Source organism: Aptenodytes patagonicus, chromosome 12 (assembly GCF_965638725.1).
Source record: "Aptenodytes patagonicus chromosome 12, bAptPat1.pri.cur, whole genome shotgun sequence".
Classification (NCBI taxonomy): domain Eukaryota; kingdom Metazoa; phylum Chordata; class Aves; order Sphenisciformes; family Spheniscidae; genus Aptenodytes; species Aptenodytes patagonicus.
Window position 1 is genome coordinate 18,719,722 of NC_134960.1, and position 24,495 is coordinate 18,744,216.

The 24,495-nt window shown below is 38.0% G+C and overlaps 1 protein-coding gene across 6 annotated transcripts; it reads left to right on the top strand.

Moving 5' to 3' along the window:
- The first annotated feature begins 489 nt into the window (after positions 1 to 489).
- SPDL1 (spindle apparatus coiled-coil protein 1) lies at positions 490 to 24,315 on the top strand. 6 transcript variants are annotated; one of them, XM_076349924.1, is made up of 14 exons: positions 490 to 546; positions 1,304 to 1,375; positions 2,540 to 2,587; positions 4,432 to 4,607; positions 6,756 to 6,932; positions 7,250 to 7,444; positions 7,745 to 7,894; positions 8,558 to 8,656; positions 9,533 to 9,643; positions 12,312 to 12,452; positions 14,003 to 14,112; positions 15,275 to 15,462; positions 16,439 to 16,784; positions 23,415 to 24,315. In XM_076349924.1, the coding sequence occupies exons 4-14, from the start codon at positions 4,449 to 4,451 to the stop codon at positions 23,563 to 23,565; spliced, it is 1,827 nt and encodes a 608-aa protein (XP_076206039.1). In that variant the 5' UTR covers positions 490 to 546; positions 1,304 to 1,375; positions 2,540 to 2,587; positions 4,432 to 4,448; the 3' UTR covers positions 23,566 to 24,315. The 6 variants fall into 6 exon arrangements, with proteins under 6 accessions (XP_076206039.1, XP_076206040.1, XP_076206035.1 ...); XM_076349925.1 differs by lacking the exon at positions 9,533 to 9,643; XM_076349920.1 differs by lacking the exon at positions 23,415 to 24,315 and having other exon boundaries at positions 16,439 to 16,989.
- Positions 24,316 to 24,495: the final 180 nt, after the last annotated feature.

The window sequence follows — 24,495 nt, forward strand, 5'->3', positions numbered from 1 at the left end:
CACTTACTCTGTGCACTTTCTCTGAGCGAGGTGGCATTGCGGGTGGCTCTGCAGCCAAGCATATCCGTTGCACCTCCGGCCTGCTGTGCTCTGGCCAAGTACGGCCAGACAACTAGAGCTGAGCTGCTAACTTTATTGCCTTCCCTTTCTTTTTGGAAAATTTCCCGTAGTCTCCGCGCAGACACCCTTCCACGCTGGCATCACCTGCATGCCTGCTCCATACCGTACCGAGCTTAAAGGAGCAACCGTTCTTTAACACGTACGAGAGGAGCCGGGCGGCGGCGGCAGGGCCACCCGCCCTGCCCTGGCGCTTCTCCACACAACACCCTCCCGCGCCCAGGCGCGCGCGCGGCTCTACTCGGCGGGCTGGCCGCACCGCGCACGCGCGCGCCGCCGTGGCGGTGAGCGGAAAAGGAGCGGATGGGGGCGGGGGGGGGGGGAGGAAGGCGGGCGGCGGTAGCTCTCGCGAGATTTGGGGCGGCGGCGCGGAGGCGAGTTTGAACGGCGGGAGCGGCGCCCGCTGGGCCGAGCGGCCGCTGGGCCGAGGTAGCGCGCTGCGCGGGGGCCGCGGGTGCTGCGCGGGGGCCGCGGGTGCTGCGCGGGGCAGAGGAGCGAGCCGCGAGGGTGGCTTTTCCTCTCCTGGGGCTGTTGCTGTCTCTTTGCTGCTCCTTGTGTGCAGAAGGGCGCTCTCGAGGGGCGGGGCTGTGGGGCCGAGGGGCTCGGGGCGGCTCCTGTCTCCCTCCCCTCCTTTCGTGCCGCTCAGTCTGGGCCTCTGCGGCCTTCAGGTCCTTCCCCTCGCCGGGGTCGCGCTGCCAGTGCCTTCCCCTGTTGCCTCAAGTGGGACAGGCTGTTCTCTCCCACGGCCCCCGGAGATGCTGCGTCAAGTGAAGCGGGGGGGACACCCTTTCCCCCTCCGCGCCTTTTGCCCGTCAGGGTTATAACACGGGCAGGGGGCGTTCAGCGGAACGCAAAACCGACTGTCAGTCGCTGCCCGCATCCGTGCCTGACGCGTGGACGAGACTCCTGATAAGAACCTTGTGCTGGGGCGAGTCGTTCGCTGGTGTTGGTTTGAAGTGGGTCAGGAAGGTGTGCGAGCAGTAAGTGGAGAATACCATGGCATGGCTGGCCCGAACTGCTAAAGGGTAACGTCCTGAATTAAAGAATAGATATAACGTTGCACTACACTCTTCAAGCAAAGAGCAAACAGAGCCAGTTGCTGGTTTGCTGAGTACTTTGTAGTGACTGAAAGATCAGGCTGCAGTCTGTTGTTTGTTTGGGTTTTTTTTTCTTCTCTTTGTAATAGTTACCCACCCGAGGATGTGTGTTGTGGAAGGTGATTAGCCCTGAAAATACTTCAGCTTGAGTGTGCAACTCGGTAGGTGAAGAAATGTACTTGTTTAAGTAACTGAAGTGAATTGTAAGGGGAATACCTGGCTTAAGGGAGAGAAACTATCTTGCTAATAATGTTAGTGATCAGAGAAATGTATAGGTACTTCTGAATAGATCAGAATATAGACGGCTGTTGCATACGACCCTTGGGAATAGCAGTTTAACTAGAAGAACAGTTATAGAGTGGGAGAAGAAAATTTGCATGGCAGGAGAGTGCCTTTTTATCTCCTACCCTATTATTTTTTATCAAGGAGCACTTAAATGGTTGAATAATCAAGGTCTGGAGCTCTCGGTATAGAATCCGTCATAAAAAGTTTGAAGATAATTAGCCAAAAGTTACTTTCTAGTAACTCTCCGTAGAATAAAGGAGAATGATTTCTATTATTTCACCTCCTACCTGCTCACCTTACTACCTATTTAATTTCTTTTAAACCACTATTTTCAGGGTTGTTTACTTAACTTAACCTCATGTATAATATTAAACTGCAGGCAATTGCTTCCCTATATAACAATGCAGGTTTATGAACAAAGCTACCTGGACTTGACTGATTAACTTCATCCAAAATTGACAGTGATAAGTTGAGGATGTCTGTGCTCCGAAAGCCATACTTGCTGTTTTCCCTAATAGTTAGCAAGGAACGTGTGAGCAGGAAAACTATTTCTCTTTTCCTCCATACTTCAACTATAAAATTAATGAAAAGCTTAAGATCATTTTTAATATTATCCAGTAAATGATTTATTAAGAGCTCAAAGATCTTGTACGTGAAAGTGGAGGAGAGCATGCAAAAGAGATTGAAGAAGTGGAGGGAGCAAGACAAAATGCCCAAACAACCCTTAAAAATTTTGTGTGCTAGAAGAAGGTGACCCTGGGCGTAGCCTGTTTACTTGCCCCACAGGCCAGTTGTAGAGCATCTATCCTCTGGCAGCCTTGCCTGATCTGGCTGTTTCTAAACTATCTGACAGCTGCCTCAATTGAGATTTGAATAAGATTTGCATTTCTATGGGGTTTTAGTTTGTGATCTGCATTTTCATGAGACAGCCACAGGCATTAAGCCTTTTCAGGAAAGGACTGCTATGAAGGACTGTGCTATAATGGCAGCTTATACTCATCCAGACTAGACAACTGTTGCTTTTTTTTTTTCTTTTAAAGGTGGAGTATGAGAATAAGGTCAAGAAAGACTTAAATGGACTTCTGAAGGTGAGTTAAAAATATTACTCAAGTTTATTTTAGTAGCTAGGAGCAATCAAATTGCTGTGTTGCCTGTATATTGTTGTTTGATCAGAAAATGAAGCTATCTTTTAAATTCTGGTTATGAAGTGAATAAGGATTAATTCATCCCCTTTACTAATGCAAATGCATGCCAGGAGTGGTTGCCTGTATGCTTATATTGCTACATCTTACTGGTAAACATTTCATTATTAAATTGTACACAGCGTATGTGTCCTTGCACTAGTAATAATATTGTTGATTCTTAGTTATAGGTATACAAAATTCCTGTCTTTCTCTCGCTTATTTTAGCATAAGTGTGCAAAACGAGTATTTCAAGCATTGCAATGGTTAGATGTGCAAAACTGAAGTTTCAGAACCTGGCTGGATAAAGTCTCTTTGTGTGTGTTAAACTTGAATAACAACAAGTGATTGGAAAAAAAACAGAATTTGATAATTTCTATCGTATCTCTGAAAGGAATTAGCACAGTTTTGGCATGATGTACTTTTGTATGTTAAAATTATTATTAAAATTATTTTTTTTCTTTTATAGAAAGCTGTTAAATAAAAGTTAGCAAAAAAAAAAGTGAAGGCATTACATTACAATAATGACTCTTAAAAATAATCTCTCCTGTGTTGAGCTGTGACATTTCTTGATTAAGACCAGCATCTTGCTAAAATTCGTAAGGATAATATATGTGCCAGTAAGAGATGGCAAAAACTAAATTGTTTATGTAAAAAGAAAAAGCATAAAATAAGATCTTCAAGGAAGAATTACTTTAATCTTGAAATTTATATAAAAATTATGAACCCTGGCTTTGAAAAATCAACTGCAGATTTTTTTATTTGTATATCATTGTTACTGCGTACTTTCTGAGATAACTCTTGGCTTATGTTGTTCAGAAGCCTGAGCTGCCTAGCAGTTTCTGTCTTAAGATTTTTTTTTTGCAGTGTGCTGATTTAATAGATGTGGGAGCAAGCAGTCATACAAGCTTATGGTGTTAGTTTGACTTGATTTTTATTTTTTAAAATGTTTTGTTTGTTTGGATTTATTTTGACTAACTTCTTGCAAAATTCACCTTTACTTATGTCTTCTGTTATGATACGAAGATAGAAATGGATGACTTTTCTGTAACGTGTGACAAAGACATGGTTATTAACAAATAGGTTATCTGCAGTGACTTAAGTTTAAAGTGGAAAACAGTCATGAAAGACTCCATTAAGTGCTTAAATAAATAAAAATCCCTGTGTTAAAATTCCATATATTTTTAACAGGGTTTCTATTTTTGACTCTCTCCTTCAACTACCTTTATCTGTTTCTATATCCCATGTAATGTTATTAGGAGTAAACTATCCTGCTAATACAGCTGCCTACGTGAATCTTAAGTGTTATTTGTGTACACAAGTAATGCTATAGTTAGTGTGACTTTATTTATAATACCACAGAAAATATTGTCAGGCATATGCATAAAAGTGTTTTTACAAGGTTATTTCCTAGCCTTCTCTTGCGTATGGCAAGTTAGCTATATACTAGATTAACTCTGGTTCTGGTGTGCTAGGAAACCAGGCTGGGTACACAGGTGTTGTTTTGCTGCATGCTATTACTTAAGACGTAGTCAGGAATAAGATGTTAACCAAATTTATGGAGAAATAGCTATTATTTTTACTGTTCATAGGACTGTTCGTTTGTGAGCTATCTTTTTTTTCTTATATTTTTGCACTAATACAGCCTTGTATCCTGATTAAGAAAGGAAATCCAATAACTTCTTTCAGATTAACTACTGTAACTTACTACAATGTATTTTTTTAATCATTTTGTGTTTGCAATGTTGAAGTAACAAAAGGAAGAAAAATGGACACAGAGACCATTTTAAGTCTTAGACACCAACTCAAGGAAGCAGAGAATGAGCGAAGAAAGGCAGCACAATATGGCTTGCATTTATTGGAGTCCCAAAGTGAAGTTCAAAATCAGTTGGATCAAACACGCCGTGAACTGACTGAGAAAACTGAGGTGATGTTTTGAACTTTGAGTAAAAAAGGGAGTCAAGAACTTTGTTTTATTTTAACTATTTTCTGAACATCACAGGTGTTTTAAATGCCTTTGAGAGTCTAGATTAATTTTAATAAACCTTTTTAAAGTATTTGTAGAGAGGGCTTTTTATTTCTGCTGTAAGATATTGAGCATGATTTTATCTAACTGGGACAGGGTTTCATAGCTAATTATGCATCAAGTGTTCAGTTCTGTGTAGGATTAATTGCCTTCAATGTAATATGAATACTAAGTGCTAAAGTAAATTTGGTTTAGAGCATGTGTTTTGGGTATGTTTAGCGATTCATTCATGTTATGCTCTCCCTGCAAGCTTTGCATCACTTAAAGCTGTAAAAAGAATGCTAGCAGCAAGACTGTAAAATTGATTTCTTTAGTGAAGTTTTCAAATTTTCTAAATACCAAGGGATTCTGACTTTGTTAGTACATTTCTTTACAGCTCAGAAAAGAGTAGTGTGGTGTTGAAATATCAAGGTATTATTTAGTCAACCAGTTTTCTTAGTAATTTGCAAGAAAATTCCAATCAGGAAAATCTCTTTCACTTTCCATAAACACTTTAATTTTGATGTATGTTTGTTTTCAGTCAGCCCGTGCTTCAGATAGACTAAATGGAGAGAAATAGTATCTTTCTGGCTGTGCATCCATCCCTTATCTTGTGATTGATAGAGCTAAAATGTTTGTTGTTTTGTTGTAGTTTTTGGTTTGGTTCTTTTTTTTTACCAGCTGGAGAGTTGTAGCACCCTGCTATTCTGAATGAACCCTGATAACTTACTTTGATCGGTTTGCCATTAGTAAGCTTAGTGCAAGAGAGGCAGCTGGAAAGCACAAGTGATAAGGAAGGCAGGGCAGGATCATCGTTTTCTGCAGACAACCTGAGATGGTAGCTACTGTGTTGTGAAGCTGCACCAATAGGTTGTAATCCTATGTTATAGGCTGGAGCAAAGTTATGAGCTAAGCTGGTATGAACCAGATCAATTAGTAACTTAGATTCCAAGAGCAGAGGGAAGGAATTGTGTGCTTTCATACAGCAGAACAACATCTTGTGTGGGAACCATGGTTATCCAACAGATTCTTTTGAGCTTTTGAATCTGTGGTTCTCTTTGGAATCTGAGAGCCAAAGCAATTACCGTGAACACAAGTGTAAGTTTTAACAGTAGGCACAAGAGTCTTTCAGAAAAAAACTGTGTGCGCTTCTGTAAAAGTCTGTGTGGACATATCATGCTAGATTTTTGCCTTTCTTGGATCTCATCAGGAGTGCACGCCCAAATCTTTTCTGTGCACTGTCTTTGAGTTAAAACTCGTCCTGTATATTTGAGAGCTAAGCCTGTCCTTGATAAGCTGGTGTCTGGGCCACAGATGTCAATTTCATACCTGACAGCTTTTAGTTTTGTTACGTTCCTTTTTTTTTTAATTCTGGTTTGTGTTTTAAGAGTTATTGTATTCAAAAAAGAAAAAAAAATCCTGCATTTTTAGACTGATTTGGTTTTGGTATTTACCTTTTCTGCTTCCAAGACACTCATTTTTTAAATTTTTTTCCTTCTCCTTAATTGCTAGCTGAATGGAAGAGTAAAATGAAGCTGCCCTTTATAATTAGCAAACATATACAATCGGGCATAGAGGGAGGCTGATTAAAAAGTCCTTCTTCAATCTGGAGGGGTTGACAGGATTTATTACAAAACAGTAGACAACTTAGCTGTCTTTACCAAACATTGAACCCAGCTGTTCTGCAGTAGGGGAACACTTGATGGACTGTAACGATTTTTAACATAATCGGGTTCCATGGTGGTAGAAAGGACGTGTAAGCTCTCACTAGATTTCTTTGTTACACTTGCAGAAAAGATGCCCACACCCTTCATGTTGGTGCAAAGAAATACACAGTTTCCATGAAGAAGATAATATTACACAACCAAACAAGTCATAAAATCTCAGAGCAGTTTTGTTGTTTTTTAAATGTGGGTATGGCAATTCCCTAATTTGGACTTCAACAAAAGGTTGAATGAGCTACAAGCTTTAGGCATTTAGTATCTTCTTTCTGAGCCTGTATTTAGTACGTTGTTCCCCAAGCATTTATGAATATTACATCTAGATTTATTAGTATGTTATTTCTTTCAGAAATTTGAACAAGAGAAATACTCTCTTCAGAGAGAAATTGAACTCAAGAATCGAATGTTGGAAAGCTTGAGTTTTGAATGTGATTCCCTTAAGCAACAGCAAAACATGCAACTGGATAAACAGAAAGAACAGCTTGCCAGAGTCTATGGACAAGAAATCAGTGACCTTAAAAACAAGGTTTGGCAACTAATATACAGCTAAAATGTTGCTAATAGCATTTTAAAGAATATGTATTTAACTCATAATTGCACACTTAAGTACCAAAACAAATCTAATAAGTAGTTTTAATATGTAGAAGCTTCGTTGGTTGTTTTTTAACAAACATCTGCATAGTTATATTGTGTATTACATTAAATTTCAAAGCTTATTTTTAAAAGTTTACTCTTAAATTGTATTTCTAGGACATTTTCTATAATTAGAACAGAGACAAAATTATTGTGCTTTTCAAGAATTTATTATAAAATGGTACTACTTAGTTGTCAACTGTCTTTAAGGTGGAGAACCTGAAAGCAGAACTAGATGAAACCCGACTCTCGGAGAAACAATTAAGACACAAAGTGGATCATCAGAAGGAAATAATTGCTGCCAAATCAGAAGAACTACATATGATGTCTGAACGTGTACATGAAACCATGTCTTCAGAAATGCTCAATCTTCAGATAGAACTCACTGAACTAGAAAGTGTGAAGGTGTGTAACTAGTACTTAATTATTAGGAATGTAGGCTAGTTGGAAATAAAATTCTGTGCTTTTGCTCACATCTTTTTTAGATGCTTTGTGTATATTGCTACCTTATGATTGGCTTACTATTAAGAAAATATGCACAGAAAAAATAATAGCCTTAACTAGGCTTTAACGCAACCTCTTATTCAAGAGAATATTTTGTATTAAAAGTAATTACTACTAACAAACCTGTTTGGTTCACATGGGCCTGCTTTTCTTGAAGTTGTTCTATAAACTTTTTATTTCATACTTTTTTTTTTTGTTTAGGCCAATGTTGAAGAAAAGCTGAATGAACTGCAGTACAGCAAAGAACAATTAGAACTCATAAACAGTAACTTACGTAATCAGCTGGAGCGTCTACAGGGAGAAAAAGAGGAGAGGGAAAAAGAAGTTGTTTCTTACTGTAATGCGTTAGAGGTATTCTCTAAATTTTGTTCAACAGTGGTAGACAATCCCTGAATTCTACAAGTTGTGGTGCTAGCTTTTCAGTGAAATCAGAGGAGTTTTGAGAGCGGAGTTCTGAGGAGGGAGGGAGAAAGAGAAGGCAGAGGGGGAAAAAAGGGATATTGGCTAGTCATGTTTGGTATTGCTATTGCTAACTACTCTCTATATTGGCGGTCTTTTGTGGAAGGCTGCGTATGGAGATCCTTTTGCATTGCAGTATTCTGCCTTATAACAGGACCTTCTCACAGGTCACTGATATAATTCTCATTTTTATTTCAAGTTCCTACTGAATGCCTTGGAAAACTTTGTACTGGGGAGTAGAGGATTTGTGACTAAATAGCACAGCTAGGCTAATAGTCTCAATAACATTAATCCAACTGATAAACATCAAAGTTTTCCTTTAAAGGTTTTAGTTATGCTCTTGTTCTGAAGAGCAAGAGTAATATTAAGCCTTTTAGTGAAACAAAATTGATTGTCTTTTAGTGACTAAACTGTATGCACAGTTAAGTACCGCAGTACAAGATAATCTATGCTAAAGGCATAGGAAATGAAAAAGAGGTAAAACTATCTGATTAAATTCATATATGCAGTACATCAGATGCTTAAATGACTAATATCCTCTTTGCTTTAATCTAGAAAGCTCGTGAAGCTAATCAAGAGCTTCAAGTTCAGCTGGATCATGCAGTGCAGCAATCTTTGGACCCTACAAGTAAAGGCAATTCTCTCTTTGCTGAGGTACAATTATGCCACAGATACCTGAGAATATACGGAGGAGAGAAGAAATACTTCATAAGTTTTATTTCTTATATTGCATTGAAAATATTAAGAGTATCTGTACCTGATCTGGCCAGCATGAATATCTATTCCTCAAACACTACAGTGTTGAACTGTCTAGGAACTGACCTATGTAAAACAACTTTTATACACACTCTGAAGTTGGGGAGTTAGTAAAGTTAATGGAATCACTTAGTTACCTGGCTATCAAGACAGAAGATGGGGCTGAGGATTCATGACAGTTCTGCCTGCAGCTCTTAGCTCTAAATAGTTTTGTTCGGCTGGTAAGCCTTCTTTAATGCAGAAGATAGCATTTAACAGCATATTTAGTATTTCACATACTGTCTTTTAAAAACATGCTGAAAATGGCTGGATGTTTGAGCATTTGGGAGGGTTTCTGAATTAGTTTTTGAATAAGAGTTCAGCTGCTGTTAAATGCATAGGGAGTTATTTTGTTTTCTGACAACACCCAGGGAATGGGTTGAATTGGTACACAGTTCATTTTTTTTTTTAAACTATTTGTTCTGATGCCAATGGACAAAACTATTCTACAGCAACAATGAAACATATGAAAAGTTACTTTATTTTGATATCAAAAGAACAAAAGAAAAATCTGTTGCACTTTACTGTTTGGGCTTCAGCTGCTACAGTACTGTCTACTCACTTTTATCTCGGAGGTAATGACAATAGCGCATACTTTCAAGCGCTGTTGCTGGAAAAGCAGTATTTGCAGAACCAACATCAGTTGCTAGGTAACGTCTCCTTGTAAAACTCGTCATCCAAGTGACAACAAGTGTTATAATTTTCATAGTAATAATTGTTAACAATGTTCTGTAGGTGGAGGACCGTAGGGCAGAAATGGAACGACAGCTGATCAGTGTGAAAATAAAATATCAGTCACTACAAAAACAGCATGCATTCACTAGAGAACAATTGCAAAGAATGAAGGTATGACCATTACTGTAATAGTCTAGGGTTTCCTTGGGGTCTGATAAGGCAATGCTTTAGCACACGGGCTAGGGGATTTGATTATCTTTAAAATATGATACAATAGTCTGGGGGGAGGGAAATGGGAGAAAAAACAAGTGAGAGATGTCATTGTGCTATTTAACTTTTATGATAGATCAGCATTTTTCTACTGCTACTAGTGTTATTACTCTATCCTAGAACTTCAAGTTATGCTGAAGGCACTATGTTTGCTTACTTTGGCAGTAGTTGTTAAATGGATAAAAGTGAAACACAACTCCTGTCAGTCAAACTAGCATTCGGTTTGTCTTGACTATTGCTTTTTTTTTCCTTATCTGATTCTCGTACTACATGAATCATTTATATGTGTATTAACGGTGATTGTCAAGAATGAATGTAAAGAAAAGGGCAGGCTTGAACTCTGTCCTCTGATCACACTGTTTCTTTTCTTCCCTCTGGGTTGCTTTCTTGTTTTTATGTTTGTCTATATTTTTCTGGCTTCTCCCTATCTTTAGTGCAAGAATAACTCATAACTTTTGTCATAACTATTTCATTTAGACTACACTTCCATAGGATGGGAGCCTGTTGGTTAATGCTGTTGAGAACTAGTTAGTAGAAGCTGATTTACAAGATAATGTAAAGGGGATGCTGCAAAACTGCCAACTGTCTTCATGTTGGTCTTCTGATTTTCCAACACACGACTGGATCCTTTCATTTTGATCAAATACTTGATCGTGCAGTTTGAGGAGAGTGCTTAAACATCAAGAGTGATGATAATGAGTAATACTGAAGATATAGGTTTCTGTTACCTAGCTTTTTTTGAGAAGTAGGTTGAAAATAATTGAAATAACATTCTTAAAGGACAAAAAAAGAACTACTGATGCAGCAAAGGAATTCTCTTTTACTAAAATCTGACCTTGAGATCTAAAGATTTGAGTGAGTAAAATTATTGAATAGAATCAGTTTCTTCAGAAATTTTCTCCTTGTAATGTGAGGGTAAGTCAGTCACGCTGATTGAATGGTGTAAGAAACATTCATAATACTGAAAATTTTCACCAAGAACTGAGGCAAATTGGTATCCCTGTTCTACTATTTAATTTTTTTATTTGGAATTTCAATTTATACTCATTTGTCCCCATAAAATTTCTTCTAATATCAATATTAGAGATAGGTAGTTTGTTTGGACAGCTGTTTTGCTTAAGCTGCCATCTTAGATCCCTGTTAGGATCCTCTGTGCTTTGTGTTGTGTTGTGATGCTGTGTGTTAAAGCTCAATATATAGTTAACTGATCTCTTCATTCAGCAGCTGATTCCAACAGTATAGTTAACTGTTGTAGCAGCTTTAGTTGTCAGAATGCCTGAATGTGGTATTTACTGATGACTTCTGAAGATCTGACTCCTGAACAGAATGTAAGCAGTACTCCTGTGAAAGTTTTACCATGTCTGGTGTATTTCCCACAGCCCACAGTATCCCTTCCAGTTTCTTAATGTTTCTGTTCTTTGTTTTTATGTAGATCAACTGCAATTTGCAATTCTGACAGTTAGCAAGTGGGCTTTTAAGTGAAAGGGGAAAAGGTTAGGTGCCCACATGCTTGGGAAATGTAAGGATAGTTTTAGTCAGCAATGGGGGTTAAAATTTTGCTTCCCATACATCCTGTAGAAGCTATGAGGAGGAGATCATTGAATCTTTCTTTAGCTGTAGTTTGTGTACAGAATCGTCAATATCCTTTACTTGACATAGGAGATTCTGTAGGGTAAATGCTCTTCTCTCGCTTTCTCTGTTAATCTGTAGTCTAATTTGTTTCAGTTGATTCTTTCCCTGTGACTTTTCTGAGTGTCCTACAGTGTTACCTTATCCATACTGACTAGAGTGGTAAAAATGCTACAGTTGCCACTAACACCCTGTTAAGTCTTTCCATTATTGCACTTCGTGTTGTTTCTCCAGTTGTTTAAATGTCTGATGTATCACTTTAACTGAACGTGTTATGGCCCTTGTACTATGATATTATTATGTTAACAGCATCAGAAAAATCTGCTATAAATGCAAGATTTGACTTTGATAAACTTCTTTTGTAATGACAAAGGGTGTTCCTTTGCTTGAAAGGATGTGCTCCACTGAAGGAGTAGAAGAAGCTGAAATTCTTGGATTAATATTACAGAAGGCAAACTTAGTGTTATCTATACCTCAGAATCAGAACTGCAAAAAAAGGGGTTTTAAACTCGTTGGTGAACTAGGTCTTTTTTTCCCAAGTTGAGAAGATCTCAATAGATGCATTTTTAGCCCTGATAAACAAGCCTGGACTGTAGTTTAGTTCTAGCTGACTTGGTGTTTATGGTTTGAATGTGAAATGTTGTGTGTGTCCTTGACAGTATATTTATAGGTTCCTTAGTCAATACGGAGAAAGATACGACACCTCAGGACTACTCTGTTCAGTAAGTTTTCAGCTGTCCTGAAGATTTTTAGTGTCAACCTATGATGATAGTTGTGAAGACTACGTTGGAAGGACTACTGAGTTTAAGCATCCAGTGCGCTTATTCAGGATTAGAATTAGAAGGCTTGAGTACCCTAACTGTTATGGGTAAGAGGCTGAGATTTTCAGTCACTTAACCCAGTATTTGTTGTAAGGATTTTTTTTATTCCTTTTTTTCAGCTGCAAATGGCTACGCTGCTACAGATGAAAGGCTCTCAGGCAGAATTTGAGCAGCTGGAACGCTTACAGTCGATGTTAGAACAAAAGAATGGTGAGATAGAAGATCTTCTTATGAAAGTGAGGCAGCTAGAAAAATTTAAGGTATGTGGTCTGTAATAAGTGGAAAAGTCATAATCAGAAGTTAAAACATGAGAATAAGAAGAATTATGCAAACTACCTGAAGTCCATGCTCAGGTTTGAAAGGGGATCCAAAGGCTACTCGTACCTTTATTTGACCAAAGTTCTATTTTACAGCTGGAGAACATATACTTCTGAAGTTCAGAGAAGCAGAAAATTGTACACTGCCCAACCGCTGGTTTGGAGAAACAATCTTTTCTGGGTTCCTGTGTGTAGCACCTTCATATTTTACATAGTTACCTGTAGTGTTTAAATTCAATTACTTGGTCAAAGTTCACTAAACTATGACATCTGATTTTTCTCTTGGAAGACATAACCATTTCACGTTTTTACTGTGTATATTTAGGCTTTATCACTTCTTAGTCTCTCGCTATATTGGATTTCTTGGATATTTATTTCCTTAACATGTCTTAACTTTGCAGTTGAAGCATGCACTTCTCTAGAGAAACTGAATTGCTTAATCATTCTTGTAAAGCAATTTCTTTAGTCCTTTTATGCAACTTGATAGTATCTTGTAAATATTTTGGAAGGCGAGAAATACATGAGAACACCTGTATGCACTATTGTAATGTTACTGATGTTTGTGTGTATACGGAGTGAAAAACTGTAGCCTCTCTTACTCTCTTACATACTTATGGACTCGATTGGCCCTTTATCACAGCTTTGGAATGTAAACTTAGGTGTATTAGCTTGTGCAGTAGGATTATGTTTTCCAGGATAGTGTCCTCTATTCTGCATTTAACCAAAGTGGCATAAAGCTAGGCTTAACCCATTTTAGTAAGCGATTGAGACAGTTTGATTGCCATACCAGTTTTGTCATGTATAAGCTGATAAATATTTATTTTTGTCTCTATGCCATAAATAAGTAGTGTCAGGAAACTAAATGATTTATTCAAATAACCATCAAAAGTACCCGTAGTCAGTGACTGACAGAAGCCTATGAGATCTGTGGGACAGTATTAAATCCGAGTACGGCTTCAGAAAAAAAACCACAAAGCAAAAACCCAGAATGTCACATGTTACTGATGTATTTTATAGAAGGTTTATTGCATTTATGACATCTTTACTATGAACCAACTTTCTCCTCTAAAAGATGTAATTGATTTTGAGATTTTGGCTATTGATTAACATAGCTTGTATTCCTCACCTTTGGGGTCCAGCTGCTGAAGCCTAGAAATAAAGGCTGAAACAAATTCCCTATGGGTTAACTAAATATTCTGTATTTTCAAGTAAAAAGGAAGATAACTGTTCTGTAATGCTATTTGAAAACCTCTGGAGTTGAAAACTTGCTTTTCTATTTCTCTTTCAGTGTATGAGAGAACTGTCAGTTTCAGTGCTATTTGACATTTGTAACAAATGAGGAAGTACTCTGAGCAACTGAGCTCTCTTGTATGTTGAAATGCTCCTATGATGAGGCTTCTCTATAGAAATGCATGGAAAAATTCACCTAAGGACTAAGCTAATGTGCTTCTGAAAGGTCACTATTTGACAACCTGACGTTTTTTCTTTATCAGACTTTATATGAGAATATGGAAGAATTCAGAGCTCCTAGTAGCTCAAAAGGAGGAGAGTCTGAAGATGGTTACTATGCAGATTTACTGCAAATGAAACTTGACAACTCAAAGTAAGTACTTAAAGGTTTGAGGCCTAGAGGTTGGTTCTAGTCTAGTTATCTTCTAGCTACCTGTTTTTATTGTCCCTCTTTTGTTACTGTTTGTCTGTATGTAGTCCACTGACTGTATGTGCAAATATGCTCGTTGTCTCATTTTCTAATGCTGTGGAACCATCCTATGGTCATTATAGGACTGAGAGTTGTTTTGGCATTTTACTTATTGTTGCAAAAGATGGCAGAACTATTTTATATTATTGTTGTTTTCTTCTAGAAATGTTGTTAGTGCTCCTAGATACAAGATAGTTGACAACTATAAAAAAAACAAAAACCAAAAAGTAACCTGTAAAGGAACTGTATGAAGCTTCTGAAAGCCTATAGGCTGTATATATTTATTTCTCTTCTAAAAAGAGCCAGATAATAACACTTGAAATGTTTTACTGGACTATTTAGTTGGGATGTGTTCTTCGGCTGGTGAATTCCATCTCTATTAATTAGAAAGTCCATAGCGTTTGGCCTCAGGACTGTTTTTAAGCCCTCGGATGAAAGTATTGCCCTTCCAGCAGGAGGCAATGGTCGGCTGTGGGAATTCCTGAGAAGTCTGTCACCTCGCTGTTGTTGCTATTATGAGAAACTGGTATGATCCGAGTACCTTAGGATTGCTGAGGAATGGTGATTCAGTGCTTATGATGTGGAAGTTAATGGCCTCTGAAACAGAGGCAAGGACATGCACTGAGTATTAACATAATTATTTGTGGTGTCACTTGGAGTAATGCCTTTGTGTAGAGCTTGTATTGTCAGTTATAGAAGTAGTTATATTAACTTATACACAGGCTAAAAAAACCCTGATGAAATAGTGAATTTGTAGGTTAGGGTAAGTTTCTCAAACCAGTTATGTGTGCGTTGTTTTACAGCTTTGTTTTTAACAAACTTGATATCTCCAGTAACTAAACTCACTGCTCTATGTCAAGTTCAAGTGAAAACTTTCATTGTACCGAAAGAGGTCTCCTTCGTTTCCTACTAGTGTATAAATATGAATTTTATGTGAAGTCACTGAATGCTTAGTTGACTTTTTGTATCAGCTGCTTTACTAAAAAACAAAACCAAAACCAAACCAACGACAAAAACACAAAAAACCCCAACCAAGTCTGACTGTGTAATTTTCCTCCCACCCTAGCAAGGAAACTGAAACCTTGAAAAATGAACTATCCTTGCAGAGGATGAAAGCTCTGTATGAGAGCCAAAGGGTTCTGGAAGTTGAAAGGAAACTCTTCACAAATGAGAGGCATTTGCAAGCTTGTCAGAGTGAGAATATGAACTTGCGAGTTATGCTGGATGAGCTAAAAATGAAATATGAACCTGAAGGTAAATACTACTTTTCCATATGGAAAAAAAAAGAAATATCTGGTCTTTTCAACCTTCACAAGTTAAATAACGTTAAACAGGAAGACATTAGGTTAGTTCCAGATATAAACTAACGTTTAAATGGCTGCCTCTTTGGTAATAACCTGGTCTAAAAACTGCTGAACTGAAATAGTAAAGCCCTACTTTGCTCAAGGACCTTACTTCAGTATGTATGCTAACGTTAATTTTGGAAGACTAAAGAGTACAAATCATAGTGTTCAGAGGCTTTGGAGTACAGCTAGATAACCATAGTGAAGTAGGTGGGAGCAAATTCTCAGGAGGTGCTTTTCATAACAGTAGCAGTAGTTCTCTGTTGATGAGAAGTATCAGCTTTCTGAATGTAGGCAGCTGATGTGAACTTTGTTATAAGTGCAAAGCATTTAGAGGAAAAACTGTTCAGTAGCTCAAGCTAATATGGACTGAGTTTTGACAACAGGCTCACCTGAAAAACAGCTGATACCTGGGTATGTGCAAAAACAAGGGACTGTAGCCTGTGGAGGAAGACGAATGGGGAACCAGGTGGACGACTTGGTTTTGGTACTTGTCCCTACCCAAAGGATTTAATTTTAAAAGCTTAGTTGTGGAAGCTGACCTCAGCAGCCTCCAAAATGGAAATAAAATAATTGAGCGTATTCATGTAGTTCAGAGCATCTAATTAAAAGCCTTGGTAAAAAGGGAGAGTGGATGGGGAGAAAGAGCTTTGGGGGGGGTTTTTTGTCTCTTTTTCAAGCTAACTTCTGTTGGGATGCTTACTTGCTGATAACAGATTATATGAAAGGCCATTCTTTTAAGGGATGTAAATTGCCTATTAAGAATTATTCCAAGGTCTTCAGTCATGTGAAGTAAATGTTCTTTATTAGTTTTATTATGAACATGTTGGCAGACCAGTTAACTCCAGCTTCACTTGTGTACAAAAAGTATGTTCTTTTTTTCTTAGATTTACTTAAAGGCACTAAAATTAAAAAGAAGAGGGAGAAGATTCCAGTGGACAGTACTTGTGAATACTTGGACAGCAAAAATACTTCAGTAAAAGAAGCTGCTCTCACTCAATTGCCAAGTAAGGAAGAAACAAAGATGACTTCCAAGAACTTGGAGCAAAGTGATGCTTCTCCTAAAAAACATGCTCTTGAAGCACCACCAATAAATATAGCTCTTCAAGCAATGCAAAAAGTAGTTGAACTTGAAAGAGAAAGAAAGAGAGTTAAAACTAAAGATGAGAATCATGATGCCTTTACTTCGTGTAGCAGAAGTGGAAGCAATTCCTTGCCTTCAGCTGCCCCCAGGTCAGTGTCAGCTTCTGTCTATGGTCAAGGCAATCAGCACAGACCTGCATCTCTTTTCTTTCGCTGCATGAACTATGCTATCCACTTCTTTATCTATTTCCTCAGTGTTGCATGCAGTGTAATTCCTCAGCTCCAGCTGCCTACGTTGAACCTCTCAAAACCTTTTAGAAAGACTAAAATGATGACTAATGAAAAAGACTCTTGAACCTGTAACAATCTTTGAAATAATGTCCCCAATACTTGAAAATGTTTAAGGTGTGCGGATAGCATGGCAGTTCACTCAGTTTGCTCTAACTTCAGAAATAGGACTGTTTTCTGGGTTCCTTCAGAGCTGCCACACAACTGTGTTACATATCAAAGTAGCAAAGGCAAGAGGTATCATGCTTCAATTTCATACCTAATTTCAGCCCTCATCAACTTTCAGGTTTAGCTAAAAACCTAAAAATTATTTAAATTAAGTAATTCTTAACCTGAATTGGGTTAACAGAACTTGCATTGTACAAGACAATAGGCAATTAATTATTCCATTTGTGTTGTCAGACAACTGACTTCCATAATCTGGATGCGTGATAACTAGAAGCACAACTGCTAAACTAAGATCAAGTGTTTTTCCCCTGAACTGAGAATTTAAGTTGCTTTTTGATAGATGGTAAAGTAACTTAGTACAGTAATTAGCTCCAACTTTTTTGGGGAAAGGAATGCTGACTTTTTTGCCAGGTGATGCTTTTGTATTCTGTTCATATTCATAATCTTAGTAAACACATGCTGGAGTGTTTGGGGGGAGAAAAAAAATTGGGGATAGTCTAGATGTTTTGAGCTTACAACTTGCTAATGTCTGCTAGTAAAAATAGCTTATTGAATCTAGAATGACAGCAGCTTCGAAGATGGAAGGAAGCCTAATACGTGGAAATCTGTACAGTATATCCAAAATTAATGGCATTCAGAAGTAATTGGATTGATATTTTGACTCTCGGATCAATTATTCAAGGTTGCATTGGATGCAATTAACAGATTTAAAGTAACCAAACAGTACAATCTTCTGAAATAGTGTGGAAAGAATATGACAGAAATAGCAGTTCGAGACGCTATGTCAAAATATGCAGGGACTTTTGCTGAGGAGGAAAGATCAAGGAGGTCAAACATGGGTGGTGAAAGTTGAGAGGAAGATTGGATGATTTAGTGATGGTATTGTGTTTTGACAGTGTTCTGTATACATAAAGGAACAGATAGCATGTAACCTGGGTCTGAAAAGTTTAACTTATTTCCTCATATTTCTTTTGGAAAGGAAGATACAGTGTCTGCCAACAGGAAGTTGTTGGAAACAGTTTATGTGAACTGAAGGGATAAACCTACCAGCGAGAGGGTGAGGAGAGGAAGCTATTTTATGGGGTTGATGTTTGAAAACAGAGCAGGTGGAAAAAGTGGAAGAGGAAGAGGAAGTCATAGTTCAGATGGAGGGTTCTAATCTTGTACCCATTGTTGTTGTTTCAAATAAGGAATAAAACCTAAATCAGTAGATTAAAAAAAAAAAAAAAAAAAAAAAAACAAACAAACAAAAAAAACCCAAAAAGAACCCAACACAACAACAAAAATGCCGCAAAACTCCATATAAGCTTTACAGTTGTTTTCAATGGTGGTATGAACCTGTAAAAGGCAAATCCAGGCAGAAGGTTCTGTTCATGTTTCTGGTTGTGTTAATGAACTACTAAATCCCCAATTAATGATGTTGTTAAGATAACATTGTGGACTTACTTAACCCTGATCTGTTGTGATTTATTATGATATAGGAAGTCATGATAAAATCTGAGTAGTTGAGAGGTTGGGTTTCTAAACACTAAAAGATTCTCTGGACTGTTTTGCGATGGATGTGGCCAAACCCTATGTAGGAATACAGCTACATATGTAATGTAAAGGCACAAAAAATATTGGCAACTTGAGCAGGAACGTGGACCTGAAAAATGGAGAGCTTGGGGGAGGAAAAAATAATTGGCATGTGCATGGTGGATAATTGTCAGCATTTGACCTTGTGTTAAGTAAAACGTCATGCTCTGGCTGAAAAGGCTATTGTGGGCATTGGGGGTTATTTTTGTAACTGGAGCAGGTTTTGTGCAATAATTACTCTAGCTCTGTCATTACTAGTCCATGAAATGTGGCAGTGAAAAGAGCCATAGTAACTGTGAAAGGATTGAAAACTTCACTTCTAGAAAAAGGTGTTTGAAAAGCTTTGTCATCTTAGCTTAGGAGGTGATGAAGTGGTCAGAAGTGATCCGTGTGTACTTGTATGGGTGACAAATTTCCTTGTTTGAAGAGTCTTGCTTGCTAATGTGATTCAGCAAGGTAAACCTAGATAACTTTGAACTAATAGCATACGTACATATCTGCAGTGCGTGTATATATACTTACAAAAGTTGAAAGCAAGTAAACATTGGAGTACTTCATTAGGTGATGGTACTGATTAGGTTATGATATGCGAGTGTTGAGAACATAGTAGTTGAGACTAAAGATTTAAATATTTAAGTGATTATTTTTAATTGTTAATTACTGTTGTAATTCAGGCAATGCAAGGGTTATAGGTAGTGATATTTTCTGTTAGGCCAACTGGTCTATAAAAAAAATACACTTCTGTATTGAAATGCTTTTCTTCACTTCTGAAACTGAAATAACAAATTCCAGCCCTTGCTGCCCAACGTACTTTGCAATTAGATTTGAGGTTGTTTGCTTTAGTTTGATCTAAAGAAGGGCTTGTGTGCCTAAGAGCTTATTTGCTCTTTTAAGTTATTTAGTTGGATTACGTATACCAAATCTACTTCATTTGGACTTTGTTCGGACAGGAAATGCCTATTGCCTATAGCCATTTGGCTCAGCAGGAGATCTCGATAACTAATATTCTCTTTGAGGTTTTAGGCATGGCATTCGTCTTCAGGAAGTAAAGCTCCATCTGATCAGACTAGTTGATCTTCCTTAAACGGGTAGAAGGAACCCTCGTTATGTCTCGTTTCTGGAGCCTACAAAGTCAAAGCTTGATAGAATCATGTCATAGTTTCACAAGCTTTTTTTTTTTTTTTTAAGTGGAGGTGTTTAACTGTCATCTCTTCTGATCCATCCATTTCCTTGGGTGAACACTTCATGAAATATGGCAATGCTACAAGGGGTGGTCTATGAGCTGGCTTGGTATGAGGACTGTGGTGGGTTAACTTTGGCTTGCTGCCAGATGCCCACTCAGCTGCTCTCACTCCCCCTCTTCAACAGGACTGGGGAGAAAAATAAGATGGAAAAAGCTCATGTGTTGAGATTAAGACAGGGATCAATTAGTCACGGGCAAAACAGACTTGACTTGGGGAGGATTAATTTATTGCCATTTAAAAATAGTGGGACAGCAAGAAAGACAGACAACCACCTTCCCCCTACACCCCAACTCTTCTTCCCAGGCTCAGCTTCACTCCTTCATTCCCAACTTCTAACTCCTCCTCACCGAGTAGCGCAGGGGGGATGGGGAATGGGGGTTGCAGTTAGTTCATAACACTTTGTCTCTGCTGCTCCTTCATTATCACAAAGGTTGGTAGAAAAGAATTAAAGGGACCGGCTGATTTTTGAACTCCATGAGACTTAATTTCATAACGTGATGTTAACTGAACTAATTCATTTTGTCTCTTCTCTTGTTATATGTAGCAGCCTGTAGACGTGATCTATTACCCATTAGTAAAAACACGTATTTTTCAGAAAAATTTAATTCAGTATAGTAATTGAAAGTATGGTTTAACAACTTGTAGGCTGTAGAATAATCAGTCCTGAAGCATTTGCAGGCCAACTATAAAATACTAAGAATGAAAGGAAAAATTTATTTGCTTGGATTGTCTGTTCATTGTCACGTTAAAATTCAATTATTTGAATCTTCAGGCATTTCTGAGTACCTCATTGCCATAAACTAAGGTTTTCATAAGTGAAGCAAATCATGGCAATCTATTGCTGATCCAGATAAAAGCTATAACAACCTTTAAAGTGAAGTTACACTTACTAACGTGAAATGGCTCATTCATTTCATCTTCATAAGTCAGTGTCAGTCCTCTGATAAATTACTTTAGGTATTTATTAACATAGTTCTAGTCTGAGGAAGTTAGCTTACTTTATGCTGACTTGCATAAACATTTTGGTGTGCATTCGAAGCATAAAAAGATCATTTTTCTTCTCTCTTCAAATAATGAATTCTAATAGTTGTTTACTTTTTATGAAACAATGTGATGTTTCTGATGTGAATTTGATTTCCAGACTTGTTACACTGTACACTAACAGAATTACCTAATACTGTAAAAGGGGAGTATTTTGTATAAATCCAATTGTGCTGATTTGGAACACATTTTAAGTCAATTCAGTTCTTAGTTGGCCTTTTAGGTTGTTTGAGTTCTTGGTTTGTTCTGTATTTTTAGAGGGAATCCTATAAAATCCTATAGTGTGGCCAGCAGGAGCAGGGAAGTGATCGTGCTCCTGTACTCGGCCCTGGTGAGGCCGCACCTCGAATACTGTGTTCAGTTTTGGGCCCCTCACTACAAGAAGGACGTCGAGGTGCTGGAGCGTGTCCAGAGAAGGGCAACGAGGCTGGTGAAGGGTCTGGAGAACAAGTCATATGAGGAGCCGCTGAGGGAACTGGGGTTGTTCAGCCTGGAGAAAAGGAGGCTGAGGGGAGACCTCATCGCTCTCTACAACTCCCTGAAAGGAGGCTGTAGCGAGGTGGGGGTCGGTCTCTTCTCCCAAGTAACAAGTGATAGGACGAGAGGAAATGGCCTCAAGTTGCGGCAGGGGAGGTTTAGATTGGATATTGGGAAAAATTTCTTCACCGAAAGGGTTGTCAAGCATTGGAAGAGGCTGCCCAGGGAAGTGGTTGAGTCACCATCCCTGGAGGTATTTAAAAGACGTGGTGGTCAGAGACATGGTTTAGTGGTGGACTTGGCAGCGCTAGGTTAACGGTTGGACTTGATGATCTTAAAGGTCTTTTCCAACCTAAACAATTCTATGACTGTATCCTTGCTGGAAATTTTGGCCACTAGAATAATGTTTTTGGTGGCCTTGGACAGAGATTGTTTTAAGGCGGAAGACTGGAGGGACAAATGAAAGGAATCTACCATAGGAACAGATGCATAGACACAAGCTATCCATCCCTAATTACAGCTGCTAGGGAAGCATAGGCTGAACTGCAGACAAAACACTAACCAGAAGATGATTACTAAGAATACACTTTTTCTCCTTCCCTGAATAATTGTTTCTTGTTGTAACCACATAATTATTTGGCTACTTGAAAGTAGCAGCACACCTAAAATGGAGGGCAGCTGGGGGAAAGCTGGCTATGAACAAAAAATGGTTACCCATCAGAATTACAGGTGTGGACTTAGTACAAAGCAAATGGTGGAGCAAACACTGCTGACCTAGGGGAGATGCACAGCAATGCATATTTCTCTTTAGTCTATTGAGACAGTGCTTATAGGAAATAATATGTAGGTTGCTTGTGATGGATAAGAAAAGTTTATTTGATATATTTGTGTGTCAAGATAGGCTGGGGGGCAGGGGAGGAAATCTGTAGCTAAATCTCCCCAAACTTTTTTGTTACAGCTGCTTTCATAGTCCTCATCTTCAGCTGTATCTCTCTATATTGCAAATAAATCTCTTAACAACTGGGTAGCAGCTATTCTTGTTTGGGAAACCATCATTGAAAGCAGCTGTAGATTGTTGTGGGTTGGCTCTTGAGACCACTAGAAATCCACAAGGTCACTAGAGAATTCCTTTAACAGATGTGGTGATGAATCAGCATAGAACTTGTGTTGGTATGTAAAGTGATGTTTAATTTGGAACTTCATTTTCCAGAATTTGTTTTGCGGTGGAAATAATTGTGTGTAATAGTCAATTGGTTCTGGGTGATTTGGTTGAGTAAATACCACTATCTATCAGTCTGTTCCAATGACGCATTTGTATGTTTATTAAGTAATTCTTAAATAATCAAAATGTCCAATTGTGCTCAGATGTCTAAATCTTGTGTTTAACTTACCTCTTTAACAGCAATGAGGCAGTTGTATTCCCACTTACATTCATAGCAGAATTAAAACATGTCAGTAGACAAATGAAGTAATTTAGAGCCTGAAAATAAATTTATTCCAACAACTTCTTTTCGGATATTCAGGCATTAAGATAAAGGCAGTAGTAGTGCAGAACTAGGCTGGAAACTAGTATATTGCTTTAAGTGTAGTCCTTTTTTTTTTTTTTTTTTTTTTGGTGGTGTTAAAGCAAAATGCTTGACTTCACATTTGTATTATGTTGCTGGGACTTTTCACTTGGAGTTGTGCTTTTGTGGGCTTCATGTTCTCCTTTATGTGCATGGCACAGTCACTGTGGTTTTTTTTACCAAACACTTCAACAGATAAGGGGGGGGGGGGGCGAAGGCTATACGTGAAGTTATGAAATGTGAATAGGACTGATAGAAAAATGCTTTATTTTAGGCTCATTTTATTCTTAAACACTGCTTGCTCTGTCTTTGCATATGCATGGTCTTGTATGCCAGTTGGCTTGTTTTGGCTTAAAACTTTTTTTTTTAGCCCAGTTTTTTATTAACTAAATATGTATTTAGAATGGTTGCTTTGCCTGTAGGTTAACAGCTGAATCCAGATTCGAAACTACGGAAAAAGAAGATAAGAAAGAAAATAAAATCACGACTGAGAAGAAAACACAAAAGAAAAAATATACAACTTTGTATGTATCTTCTAAGCCAACTTCTGAAACGCAATGTGCTCAGCAGTAAAACTTACATTTCTGGAAGGAACCTGAACAATTTGGAGTCCTGCTTCAGCAGGAAATTCTGAGTAAACTGATGCCACACGTAAATGTATGGGTTCCTAACTTAGATATCGATCTGCCTTGTTCTACGAAGAGTATGATCGCATTAATGAGAGTTGCACTTCTGATGTCTTAACTTCCCAGAGGGCACCTGTTAAGTTCCCTGGTGATGTGACCTGAAGTGTTGCCTTGTCTTGAGTCTTGGCTAAGTCTCTAAACACGTGTTAATTGTTATTTGTTTGAAGCACAGTGCTATTCTGAAGGATAAGTACTTGCTACAAAAGTTTCCTTATAGGATAACACAGGGGTCAACCCTGAGCAAGACAGACCAGACAATGTTGATGCGGAACTCAACTAAGTCATGTGCTCCTGAATTTCTTCCAATTCCTAGATTCAGAATTCTTAACACTTTTCCCCCTAATGTGTAACTGTTCAGCTTTCAGACTGACCTGATTACAAAGGTGCATGTGACTCTTTTTATGCGTTTTGTGGGATAGTATTCTTTTGAAACTCTAAATTCTTGTATTTGTATTAATTATTAAAATAAACCTTTCTTTCTCTTCCGTTCTAAAATGTAGTCTATATTGCATCTGAGACAAAACATTTATCTAAAGCTGTCAGGTTTTTTGATTAACAGGTAAGGTATTCTGTAGAAAGGATTTTGTTGGGGGGGGGGGGAAGTACCACTCAATAAAAGCTAAGAAATTATAATGCATATGCTGTGTGTTGTCGTGTTTTTAGCAGACAAATCTTAACTTTCTGTAACTTTCTGATGACACGTCCTCAGAATTAATCTGCAGAGAACACCGAAGCTAGTTCCATTAATAATTTTTTTTTTTTTTTTTTAGCATTTACTTGGAAGTTTAAGATTACTTCATTTGACTCATTATACTAT

Coding starts and splice junctions, on each gene's coding strand:
- SPDL1 (XM_076349920.1), top strand. CDS start 4,449: ATGGACACAGAGACCATTTTAAGTCTTAGACACCAACTCAAGGAAGCA. Junction 7,445..7,744: donor CTGAACTAGAAAGTGTGAAG/GTGTGTAACTAG, acceptor TTTTTTGTTTAG/GCCAATGTTGAAGAAAAGCT. Junction 9,644..12,311: donor AACAATTGCAAAGAATGAAG/GTATGACCATTA, acceptor CCTTTTTTTCAG/CTGCAAATGGCTACGCTGCT.